The sequence below is a fragment of the Chironomus tepperi genome, unplaced genomic scaffold (assembly GCF_022539635.2).
Source record: "Chironomus tepperi strain 1889 unplaced genomic scaffold, CSIRO-AGI_Ctep_v1 contig_472, whole genome shotgun sequence".
NCBI classification, from domain to species: domain Eukaryota; kingdom Metazoa; phylum Arthropoda; class Insecta; order Diptera; family Chironomidae; genus Chironomus; species Chironomus tepperi.
In genome coordinates this window covers 202,273-215,508 of record NW_027226594.1, presented here as the reverse complement: position 1 = coordinate 215,508, position 13,236 = coordinate 202,273, and the positions used below count along the sequence as shown (strand labels likewise).

General features: G+C 32.4%; 1 protein-coding gene across 1 annotated transcript; it reads right to left on the bottom strand.

Moving 5' to 3' along the window:
* Positions 1 to 4,346: 4,346 nt before the first annotated feature.
* LOC139099498 (uncharacterized) lies at positions 4,347 to 8,945 on the bottom strand. The gene is made up of 4 exons (XM_070651970.1): positions 8,396 to 8,945; positions 7,864 to 7,868; positions 5,736 to 6,097; positions 4,347 to 5,616 (listed from the first exon to the last, which is right to left on the bottom strand). The coding sequence occupies exons 1-4, from the start codon at positions 8,864 to 8,866 to the stop codon at positions 4,904 to 4,906; spliced, it is 1,551 nt and encodes a 516-aa protein (XP_070508071.1). The 5' UTR covers positions 8,867 to 8,945; the 3' UTR covers positions 4,347 to 4,903.
* Between the last annotated feature and the right edge of the window lie 4,291 nt (positions 8,946 to 13,236).

Genomic DNA, 13,236 nt, shown 5'->3' with positions numbered 1-13,236 from the left:
TTAATGATGATGATGATAGCTCACACACATATTACACAGAAAAAAAAAAGTTCAAGCATGAAGAAGATGAAAGAAGGAGCTTATGCATGTCGAACAAATATTTTTTCATTCTGCACTTTGCTGACTCAAGTTCAAATAAATTTATTTATATATCCACTCAATTTTTTTCTTATCGTAAAGGAGGGGAAAATTTAGTTTTGTTAGATGTACAGCATAGATATATGTTTATACAATTGTAGATTCGGTCGCACTCAGTTGCTCGTTTGCTAACTTTGCTATGTATGCTTTTCAACGAGGTCAAAGCTTTCTTCGATATTTTCTTTTTAGCTATTTGCACTTGCTGGAATGTGGATGGTTTGAAAAACTAGGAAAGTTTGGGGGGTTTTACTGATTTTTGAGGTTATGGGCGCATTTTTTTGGACTTTTTTGAGTTTTTGCAAATCAAAAATTTTAAAATTGAAATTTTTGAAAATAAAAATTGTAAAGTTTTAATTGAAATATTTTAAAATTTTGAGAATCAAAATTATGAAATTTTTAAAAATTTCAATTCAAAAAATTAAAATTTAAAAATTTAAATGTAAAAACTTAACTTAAAAATTGAAATTTGAAGATTTTTTCAAATGTTTCAAATATTCTTGTTTCATTTAAATTTTCAAAAACTCAGGTTTTTTAGATTTTTTAAAAAACATTCTAATTTTTTTAAATTTTCTATAATTTCAAATTTTACTAAATTTCTTAAATTTTAAAGGTTTTTAAATGAAATAGCTCAAATTTTATTAAAAAAAAGTTAAATGAAGAAGATGAAAATTCAGGAGCTTTGCATGTCGAAAAATTTAAAATTTTATTAAATTTTGAAAAGTTCAAATTTTATTCAATTTTTCGAAAATTCAAATGCTTTAAAAATTTTCGTTTTATTGGATTTTTTCGCACTCAGTTGCTCGTTTGCTAACTTTCTATTTTTTTTTTTAAAAAATTCAAATTTCATTAAATTTTTAAAAATTTCAAATTTTATTAAATTTTTAAAAAATTCAAATTTTATTAAATTTTTTTGAATATTTTGAAAATTTAAATTTTAAAAATATTTAAGTGTAAAATTTAGTTTAAATTTTATTATATTTTTGAAAAGTTCAATTGAAATTTTTCAAATTTAATCCTTAAAATTGTATAACAGCCTACAAAATGCCAACTCCATCCAATTGCTAACCCACTAAAAATAGTCAATACAACTTAGTGTAAACTACTTTTTGTTATTTTTTTATTTCATTCTATTTATTCTTTTCCTGATGACTATATTCCGATGCTCTAAGGTAAATAAAACTTTCTTGTTGCTAACGAGCGAATTGCGAGCATGAAAAAAAGGAAGTAGAAAAAAATTGCTCAATACGACAAATTTCGCAATTAAAAGTTATGTAACTTAATCAAAGGAAGTAGCAGTTGAAGGAGATAAGATTTAGAGATGAAAGGAATTATTTTTTAAATTGATAGAAATGCACGATGAGTTTTTGATGAAATTTCTTGAAATTTTTTAATTCTTTGGTATTTTAGGGTGAGTTTGGAAACTACGTAATGATTTAGGGGTTAAAACTTCAAATTTAAATTTCTAGCAGAATTTTAGCTTTTTGGAAGACATTTAGAAGGACAAATAAATTTATTCCTTAGAAATCCTCCAAAATGACAAGAATCCAAGCTAGACCAGAAAAATAGAATACAACTTAGTGAAACTAGGAAATTTTTTTTTTTATTTCATTCTATTTAGAGAGAGAGAGATGACTATATTCCGATGAGAGAGAGGAAGAGAGAGAACTTTCTTGAGAGAACGAGAGAAGAAGAGAGAGAAGAGAAGAAGAGAGAGAGAAAGAAGAGAGAGAAGAGAGAAAGAGAGAATTAGAGAGAGAGAGAGACTTAGAGAGAAGAGAGAGAGAGAGAGAGAGAGAGAAGAGAGAGAGAGAGAGAAGAGAGATAAGAGAGAGAGAGAGAAAAGAGAGATGAGAGAGAGAGAGCGAGAGAGAGAGATTTTTTAGAAGAGAGAGAGAGAGAGAGAAGAGAGAGAAGAGAGAGAAGAGAGAGAGAGAGAGAGAAAGAGAGAGAGAGAGAGAGAGAGAGAGAGAAGAGAGAGAAGAGAGAGAGAGAGAGAGAGAGAGAGAAGAGAGAGAGAGAGAGAGAGAGAGAGAGAGAGAGAGAGAGAGAGAGAGAGAGAGAGAGAGAGAGAGAGAGAGAGAGAGAGAGAGAGAGAGAGAGAGAGAGAGAGAGAGAGAGAGAGAGAGAGAGAGAGAGAGAGAGAGAGAGAGAGAGAGAGAGAGAGAGAGAGAGAGAGAGAGAGAGAGAGAGAGAGAGAGAGAGAGAGAGAGAGAGAGAGAGAGAGAGAGAGAGAGAGAGAGAGAGAGAGAGAGAGAGAGAGAGAGAGAGAGAGAGAGAGAGAGAGAGAGAGAGAGAGAGAGAGAGAGAGAGAGAGAGAGAGAGAGAGAGAGAGAGAGAGAGAGAGAGAGAGAGAGAGAGAGAGAGAGAGAGAGAGAGAGAGAGAGAGAGAGAGAGAGAGAGAGAGAGAGAGAGAGAGAGAGAGAGAGAGAGAGAGAGAGAGAGAGAGAGAAGAGAGAGACAGAGAGAGAAGAGAGAGAGAGAGAGAGAGAGAGAGAGAGAGAGAGAGAGAGAGATAGAGAGAGAGAGAGAGAGAGGGAGAGAGAGAGAGAGAGGTTTAATAGGAATCTGTCAACTCCGCACCTTAGATCCTACTCAATTCACGTCCAGTAAAGTCACATACCTCAATCTATCACTCCAAGAGATGATACAACTCACTTTGTAGTTTGCTGCATGCACCAAACTTTAAATTCAATTCTACATTAAAGAGAATCAACAAGACAACACCAAACAAGCAGCCCAAAAAACAAAGTAGATAAGTGAAACGAGCAATCTGCTGACACAAAGGCAAGGTAGAACAGTTATCACATAATTACAACACAGAAAACTTTATCGTCTTTCCGAATCGGATAGTTGCAGGTTGTTGATGAAGATTGAAATGCTTGAAATGAATGTAAACTTTTTCATTCATTTTATTCATCCCCTTATGCTTCATGCTTGCCACATAACCATCTCATTCGCTCAATCTACCTCTTTTTTTTACTTTTCTCATTTTGAGTGGCTTGCTGTGTAAATTTGCCATGTTTTTCAATTGCTGCAGCAACATTTTTCCATCAACTTCATCTTCATCTCATGAGCTTGTACAAATACTGCAAACAAAGAAGAATAAGTGAATTTTTTTTTTTTTTGTGTAGTTTGGCTTTTTGAGATGGAAGTAAAAGAAAAGTTTCTTTTGGAATAGTTTTAGACTTGTGAAAATAAAGTTGGGTGGCATTGAAGAGAAAGTTGCAGTTGTGTTCTTTTTGAGAAGATTGAGAAGTTTAAAGGTTTGTGTTTGCTTTTTTGCAAAATTAGGAAAAAATTGAATTTAAAAAATTGAAACTTAAAATTTAAAACTACTCAAATATCATAATTCGGTTGATCCAAAATCTGGTGCCATGCCGGCGTGATCATGGCAAGGTGTCGGATTTTAAACGAGTCAAAATTATTAAAAAGTTTGGAATTCTCGAAATAGATAAAATTTGAGAATTTTCAGAAAATAAAAATTGAGAATTTTCAAAAAGAAATAATAATTAAAAATTGTGGAAAAATAATTGTGATTAAAAATGAATTTTAAAGATCTTTCAAAAATTGAAGAACTTGTGATTATTTTAAATTTTCAAATTTTTGAAAAATTATTTTTTAAATTCCTAAAAATTTTAAAGATAATTTACGAAAATCAGATTTCTAAAATAGGTAGTTTGAAATTATCAAATTTCTTGAAATTTTTAGATTTTATAAAGTTTCTGAAATTTTTAAAACTTTTGAAAATTTTAAAACTTTTTGAAAATTTTGAATCTTTTGAAAATTTTAAATCTTTTGAAATTTTTAAATCTTTTGAAAATTTTAAAATTTTTGAAACCTTCAAATTTTTTGAAATTTTTAACTTTTTTAAAATTTTTATTTCCTTTCAAATTCTTAAATTTATTCAAATTTTGGAAACTTTTAAATTTTTTCAAATTTTTAAATCTTTCGAAATTTTTAAATCTTTCAAAATCTTTCACAAACCTTTTGAATCTTTTGAAATTTTTAAATCATTTGAAATTTTTAAATCTTTTGAAATTTTTAAATCTTTTAAACTTTTAAATCTTGTGAGATTTTGAAATTTTGAAATTTTTGAAAGTTTTTTTAAATTTATCAAAACTGTTTAATTTCTTTGTAATCTGTAAAATAAGAATTTAAAAATCCAACTTTCAGTTTATTATTCTTTAAATTAATTAATAAGTCTTCAATTTTAAGATTTTATATTTTTCTTCTCACTTCTCCAGTTTTTATTTATTCTCCTTTTTTAAAATTTTGTCTCCTTTTTATTTTATTTAATTTTCATCATTTTTCAATGAGTTATTTTCGATGTTAAATTTCAAAAAATATTCACCACAAACTCAACAAATGCTTAATACAATATTTTTTTCGATTATAATTCGTTATTTCCTTCACACAAATAAAAAAAAAAAGGTTTTCACTCATCACAAATGGAATCAGGGGATTGTTATCAAAGAATAAAGTAATAAAAATAACAAAAAGAGCAACACTTAAAGTACAAGTTTCTCGTTGCTTTTGTTGTTTTTTACGATAAAAAAAAAAAGTTCAGGTTGTTGTTTAATGTTCGTACTAAAAAATAGTAATTAATAATAATAATAATAAAAATAATAATACCAATACCAATAAAAATAATAATAATATTAACAAATATAGTCTAAAATTTTGTTGTTGTTCACTTATAGATCGACAAAAAAAAAAATACAAAAAAAAGAATTCAGACACGTATGTGCCGCAAATCAATCAATTTTTAAGTTCTTGGTGCCATTGGTATGATGATTGGATGTTCATATCCTGGATTTGGATTACGTGGTTGATTATTCCATGATGGAATGTTCCAATTTGGAAATTGTTGATTCCAATTGACCATACCACCTGTACGACATCCAGCTGTAACTGGTGAATCACAAATGTCTCTTACTGCATTCCAATGTTGACCCTCTGGACATGTATATTCAAAAGCTAATCCACTATCGCATCTGTAGTAACGTCCGCAGTCATTCTCATGTGGCAATTGAACTTGTGTACGTGCATCTGAAATCATTGGACAACGACGATCTGGACGGCCAATTGGATTTGATGGATTATTTGGTTGTGGTGGTTGAACAGGACGAATTGGTGGAATTGGTGCGACAGTTGGTGCTGTTGGGAATTGTGGACCATCAGTGACTTCACTTGGAATGGTTGGTGATGGAGTTGGAGCATTTACTGCTGGTGCTGTTGTTGCTCTTTGTGTTGTTGTTGGTGGTGCTTGTGTTGGATTTGGTGGTCTTGGATTTGGATTTGGATTTCCATTTCCATTATTTCCACCTGGTGGTGCTGGAGTTGGTGCTGGTGGTCTTGGTGCTTGAACAACTGGTGCAGATGTTGGAGCGACTGGTCCTCTTGTTGTTGGACGAACTGCTGATGGTGGTGTTGGTGCTCTTCCTGGTTGATTTGGTGGAACTCTTGGGGCAACACCGTCTATGAGTTGTAAAATAATTATTAATTAATTTATTTTAAGAAGCAAGTGCCAATTATTGCGCATTTGACGTAGAAAAGGAAGCAAAGCTGCACTTTTTCACATTTTCACTTCAACTTACTTTGTTGTGGGTTTGGACGAGCTGAAGGTACTGATCCAGGAGCTCTTGTTGCTCTTGGAAGAGCTGGTCCGCCAGATTGTGGTGGTGCTTGTTGTCTGTTTGGTCCGCCTGCAGGAGGTGGGGCTGGTCGTGCACCTGGTCCACCGGATGGTGGTGCTGGTCTCGTTTGACCTGGTGGAGCTGGTCTAGCTTGGCCGTTTGGACCTGGTGCTGGTCTTGGTGCGCCACCTTGTGCGCCTGGTGGTGCTGGTCTGGCTCCTGTTGGTGGTGCGGGTCTTGGTGCTTGTGCATTGCAAATGCTTACCGCAACGGCAAGCAGAAGCAATAAAGAGACACAATTTCTCATTGTCAAATTTAAGTTCCTTTAATTTTCTATCTTATTTCCTTTATTACGATCTATAAGCACCAAATGCCTAAAATAAAATGACTAGAGAATGTCACAATCATCAATTTATTTATATAGGAACAATGAATTCTTATCAGTTTCTTTATTTTAACACAAGTGTTTTTTTTGCCCGTGAGAAATTCTTTTTAATTGATGCGTGTGAGAGGATGTTATGGGAAGTTAGACTCAGATGATATCGATTTGTATGGATGTAGGAAAAAAAATAGTTTCAATACTGAGGAATTGTGGATGGTGAGGTTGTGTTGGTGTTGGTAATTTTGAAGAAATTTGTAAAATTCTTTGAATTATGGGACTTTTTAGAGAACTAATCACTGAGTTATTAAGGAATTGATTGAAATATCAGTTCTTAAAACTTCCTTAATGTCATATAATGAATTTGGTTTAATTTTTGAAGTTTAATGATTTGAGCTTGAAATTATTAAACTTATCAATTTTATGTCTAGATCTTTGTGGAATCTTTCACTGGTGCAGTGCTGTCCAAACTGTGTACCGCGACTCACTAGAGCAGTGGTAGACTACCTGTGTGCCGTAGCGCACTATTGTGCCTCAAAATGCCATGAACCGTACGTCATGTGCAATGTCGGTCAAGGATTACCATCAAGGTGTGCCGCGAAAAATAAAAGGTTGACCACCACTGCACAAATAAGTAATCGTAACTTTTTGGAATTCCATGAACTACATCTCGTAGCTTACCGCCTAGAAGTGCTCAAACACAAAAAAAATATTGAACCACACTACAATAGTGCAACATATTCATGATCTACAGAAATTTCAAAATGCAAAGCTTCGTTGGAAGTAAATTGAAATCCATAGAGCAATTAGGAACTTAAGTATTAATCCAACTAATCCAAGCTCATATTAATCCTTTCAACTTTTTAAAAATTGAATCATTTAAACTCTAAATTGTCATAATTATGACGTAATTAATGTCTAACATCATGTCCTGTCAAGTTGTCGGAACTACCAAATCTTATCAGTAAAATTATTAGCGGAAACAAATATATTTTAAAAAATTTTATGTCTAAATACAGAAACAAGTCAACATCAAAGAGTAATTTTGCCGAACTATGCGTGTAGCTACATTAGTAAAAGGTTTGCATTTTTAGGGGTATTATTTTGTCTAAATAATCCCTTGTGGACTAGGCTATAACTAGTTGAAGTAAAATTAATATGCAGTCAATGATTAGTTCTGACGTATTTTCGTCCGCTCGCTTATAGTGTCATTTGCTATGAATCATGATCATAATTGCATTTGTTCCAAATTTGTTCCAGTGAGTCATAGACAAAATGTGTGCTTTTTGCTACTCTATTACCATGCTTTTTGATTTCTCATAAAGTTGTGGAACTGGTCAGTTCCGCATTCATGATGTCCTTATCTTCGATAAGCGGTTGTTCACTTATAACGTTCAGGAAGTGGAAAGTAGGGCGGAAAATCAATGAGTTGGGGGCTTTCCTAGAATATTCCATAAACGCTTTGTTAATTACCCAAGGTTATCCTATGCTGTATATTCTAGGGGTAGAGCAAAGTAAGGGCAAGTGAAGTAGCCCTGCTTACCATGATTTTCCAGTTTTAATCCAAGATTTTCCAGTCTTGTGAAATAAGTGAACAGCTCATAGCCTAATCAGACACTAATTAGTGAAGGTATGACTCTTGATAGTCATACTAAACTCTACAGAGCTCAACAAATGCGCATTAGTCACACTTCCATAAAATTTTCTTACTCTCCCTATAATATTCGTCATTATTATCTTTAAATACACCAAAAATACCCCAACAAAATTGTTCAACAACTTTACTTCCAATTCCAGTTAATTAAAAACATCAATTTTTGAAAATAATTAGGGAAAAAAAAGATCATAATGAGATAAATGGTAGTAAAACCAGCACCAACAAATTTACAAAAGCAGTCAACACAAATTGTCATTTTCGGTTCCTCATTTACTTTTATGTCGCCTCCATTGATGTCGCTTGTAGGCAATTACAAAGTAAATTACTCAAAAAAAATACAGTACAACATGAATTGATAAGAAGTTGTGCTGTGCTGCGTAAAAATATTAACTTTTATGGACGTTCGTGTGCTGAAATAATAAAAGAAATTGACTTTATTTTGTACATTTGGATGTGAATTTTTATTCATGAATCATTTTTCGTTTACAAAAACAAAATTTCGGGAGGGAAAATAAAAAAAAGGAGAACAACTGGAACTGAGTGGAAGTGAGGAAAAAAAATGTTGGTTATTTTAAGAACATTTTAAAGAGTTCTCGGCGTTACACAACGAACATTTTGTTGTTGATCACAGAATGTACGCTGAATATTCCATAAGAATCCAGGTGGACATTCCAATTGTACAGCACGTCCAGCACTGCATTGATAGAATTGTTGACAATCATTTCGGTGTGGGAAGTAAACAAATTCACCGGGAACATCAAATGCTGGACATTGGAGGAAGTTTGGATTTGGTTCGATTGGTCTTGGACGGCTGATTGGCTGGATGCAGTCTGAAAGATGTTCCTGCTCACATGATTGATGTGCATTTGACCAGAATAGTCCACTTGGACATCTCAATTCCAATGCTCGTCCCTCAAAACATCTGAAGAAATGTGTACAATCCATTGGATTTCCAAATACTTCAGGTCGATTATCGGATGGTCCACGTGGACATCGTGCGTCAAATGACTGACATGCTGCTAATCCAACGAATGCCAAAAGTACGAAAAATTTCATTTTTGCTCTGATTTTTTTATTTCTCCTTCTACTTCAATTCGATGCTTTTCCTTAATAGAAAATTTGCAGAATAACTGAATGGCTTTTAATAGTCGCTCATATTTATTGAAAAATTTGACGAGATAGATAAGAGGAACGTCTTTTTGATACAGAAAAAATAAAAAAAAAAAATGGCTGAAGAGGAACAAAAGATAAGAGGTGAAGCTACACATATTTATGGGTTGTGTGTTGATGTAATTGATGTTTGTAGAGTTAGGAATTGAGGATTTAATGGTGAGAAGAAGCGCACGAATCTTGGCAGGCAAACTTATTTGTTTTCTTATGCTGTATAGTTTTAAAATATTTTAGGTTTGCACCCGTACACATCAAACTATCCCGATTAGAACACATTCAAAAGTTGTTGACAAATTCGCAAATTGACCGACATTTTCCTCGACATTTAATGCCTTCTTGACCACGCGGTAGTTATATTTGAATGCAATGCATTGGGTTATGCTGCAAAACACACTAGTATGTCACCCTGTTTGTAACCAAACTCTTCAGGTGTGACGTAAGAATTATTAAAGCACAACAAATTGTGTGTCGTATTCAGAAAACTTTGTAGGTCAATGGCTTATATACTGTCAATAGTTAATTAAAGTAAGCATGCTGCTAAGCTTCAGATTTATCCAGATATCGTAACGACATGTATTTGATTCTTCCCCGGTTCCGGTTTCTCGGCATTCGTCTTCCACTACAGCTTCACTTGGTGTGAACTCTGGGGTAGGGCAAGAATAGGTTTATGGTAAGTGTAGATGCTTACCTTGATTAGAGTTAGGTATTGACACATACCTAAGTGTAGGTGTAGAGTTAACTGGAGCTAGGAAAAGTGTATACTTAAAGGAAGAGCAGGTTTATACTAAGAAATCGGTCAATAAGGCTAAAAATAATATAAACTTCCTTAAATATCAAAATCCAATCCCAATACAATTCCATTGGACATCTCACCCAAAACACCTTCAAATTCACCCTTTATTCTATCAAAACCTGCTATCAATTTGTGAAACAGATGGAAAATACTAAAGTAAATGACTTTCATTGACCATCACATACACACACGTACGCATTATGAATGTCTGATTGACATAAAAGAAAATATTATTAGACGTGAATTGAATCAAGATCAAAAGACGTTCATTTTTATGATGATAAATATTTTTACACATATTTTTTTTCTATTCTTACTATCAATACTAGAGTAAATAACGTAGGATTCTTGTCATATTGTAACGTATTATTGATTAAATTACTCAGCATTTCCGTTTTGATGATTTTATTTATTATTTTTTGGGAATTTGTTGTTTATGTATTAATGAATTGGTGATTTTTTATTACATTTTGAAAAACTATTCAGTTGAAAATATTTGACGTAAAGCAGGTGACTTATGAGGAAACTCATGTCAATGATAATGTAAGTGATAATGATCATCAGATCAATTTTACTTCCGAGTCCGGTTGAAACACAAAATTTTGATGAGTAAAACTGTGGATGAAATATTTTATAATTATTTCGTCAGTTGAACTTGAATGCTTGTTATGTAGTAAGGTGCCTGAGTGGACAACTTAATTTAATGCCATCAAGTGAAATTTAAGTCGGCCTACGGCCGGTTTTCGGTCATTTCTGTGCAGTATGTTTTCTGTATATGTCACCTTAACAGCCAAAGAGACTGCTTGTAGGTTCCGTGATGATCTTTCTGTACCATGAAAGCATAGTCATTGCCTGTTGAGGCCAAGTTGTTTATACTGAGTTGACTGTATCGACTATGATGAATTCGCAAAAATTCTCGATCAGATTCATAATCATAATCTAGAATCTTTCGTTAAAATTCATAATTATTATTCATGCGACAGTATGTATGTGTGACTGAAGAGCAATAAAGTGTCGAATTATTCTGGCAAATGGTCACTTTATGAACTTAATTCTAGCAACGTTTCAGAATAATCGGACATTTCATGCCGTGATCACAAGATAGTATGGCTGGGTATATCAGCAAAATTCACTACAGAGAGCGAAGCACCTGCCATTTAAGACAGTGGTTGCACTTTTTCATGAATATGAAATTTCCGTTGTTAATTGGTAGGTTTAAGCCAATGATAGAAACAGATTTAGGTGTCAACTGAGTAAGGTTATGTTTCACAATTGATCTGTACGGCAAACGAATTAAATAAGAATGAATTTGTTCCGATCGAATATCTTTATGTGCTAAAATAACATTTAAAAGGAAAAATCACCAAAAATAAAAAAAATCATCAGAAATTTTGCACTTTTGTAAGAAAAAAAAAAATATTTTATCATTAATACTATCAATTTTAAAGGTCAATGTCAACATTTACAAAACCTCAAACTGCTTAGACATACAAAAAGAACGTCATTGAATTCTATTTTCTTTAAATATTTCCACAGTCAATAATTCCAGTCATTAAAAAAATGAAAATAAAAAACGATAAAAATTCTCAAAATTCACAAAAATAAAATTCATCGCAAATAAATTATTTTGACATGAAAGAGAAATGAATCAATGAATTGAAAAAATTTCATTCTATTAATATCAGTACCATTGAACTCTTCAAGTACATCAACAGCATAGAACATAAAACATGTAAACATCGAAGATAGAAATGTTTCTATAAATAAAAACTAGATTGAATCATCGACATTAAATAAAAAAAATTCATTGAAACTTTAGTGCTATAAAAAATTGATATCATCAATGCATGCATGTAGCGCAATGTGCACATTACAAAACAATAAAAGAAAAATATTTGCAATGTACATCAAAACAGCAAATGTACACATTACACTAGTATCAAATTCTACTATGCATAATATTTACTTTATTTGTTTCTGTAATAAATTATTCATATGGAAATTGAAGTTGCATAAGAAATTACTTGAACTAGTTCATTAACAGGGGTATAGCATGTGATAAGATTCTAGGAATTTATGGTTATTAATAAATATTAGAATAGGCAAAATATGTAAATTATGTCAGATAATCATAACATCAAGAATTTATAGCTTAGTTATTCATCATATCCGAATGACACGATGCAAACAGAGCTCGAAGGCGACTTGAATTCAGACTTTTCCATTCAGAGTTCATATGTAGTCGACTTCTAGCTCTGGATTCGACAATTTTTAATTTTCGCCATAATAATGAATCAAATACTGACAATACTTTACCGTTTGGTTACCTTTGCGACTATTGATGCAACGATGTACTGGTTCTATTAATGTATCGACTGTATCATGTTGCTCTGGATAGTTATTAATTCAGTAACTAGCATTGTTACCAGACCTTAGCATTTAAATCCTAAATTTCAGTTTTTATTGAAATCAATTTTGCACTTTTGACTACGTAAAAATTCGTCATCCTTTAAAAATACCTCATCTTAGAGTCGCAATGGTGTCGAGAAAATCGATATGGAATTCAAAAGACATTATTTATGGGTTCCAAATTCCACAATGCCAATAAATGACTGCAAAAATAAGTTTTATCTTACTTTGTATATCGAATCAGACAAAGAGCATGCTTTTAAGAGATTGTTCTATTTAAATGCACTTGTTGAGCATGCTTGCGAATGTACTCTCAGCGAACTCTGATCTTGAGTGGATGATCTTTGTCTGCTAGTGTTAATCTAACTTAGATACGACATAAAGTTAACGTGACTTTGACATGATGCCGGATTTATATCGAAGCCGACGCCAAATTAGAGTCATATCAAGTTTCAGTCGACCAATTCTGTTTTAAGCTCTGCCAATTCTGATTTCGAGGAAGTAGAAATCGAACCTTCACCTATTTAATAGATTTTCTTGGATATTCATCTTCATGGTGCAGTGAAGAACTTAATTCCATTTATTTGATTCAGAAATAGCTAACTTTCTAACTAATTTACTTACTTTTCTGATCATACCGATCAATTGTGATTCAAAGCCTCCCTTAGATGGTGCATGAAGCTACCTCTATCGCAGAGTACCGTTTACCCATAACCAATACAAACTGCATTACTTAACTAATAATCCAGTAACAGTAAAAGCAGACTGTGGAAATCTGAGCGTCGAAATCCTTCGACACTGAATGTCGAAGGATTCAAAAAACGTCGAAGGGAGTCGAAATTTTAAATTAATTTTAACCGTTATACAAATCGATGTAAAAATCTGTAAATTTTCGATTTAAACTGTCACATGAAGCTTGATTTGTAATTACACGACAAAAATATGATTCAAAGTTTAAGAAATAATGAATTTCATAACAAATTTTTGGTTTTCTTAATAATAAAACGAAGGAGGAAGTTTTATAACGGTTAATTTAAATTCAAAATAAACGGTC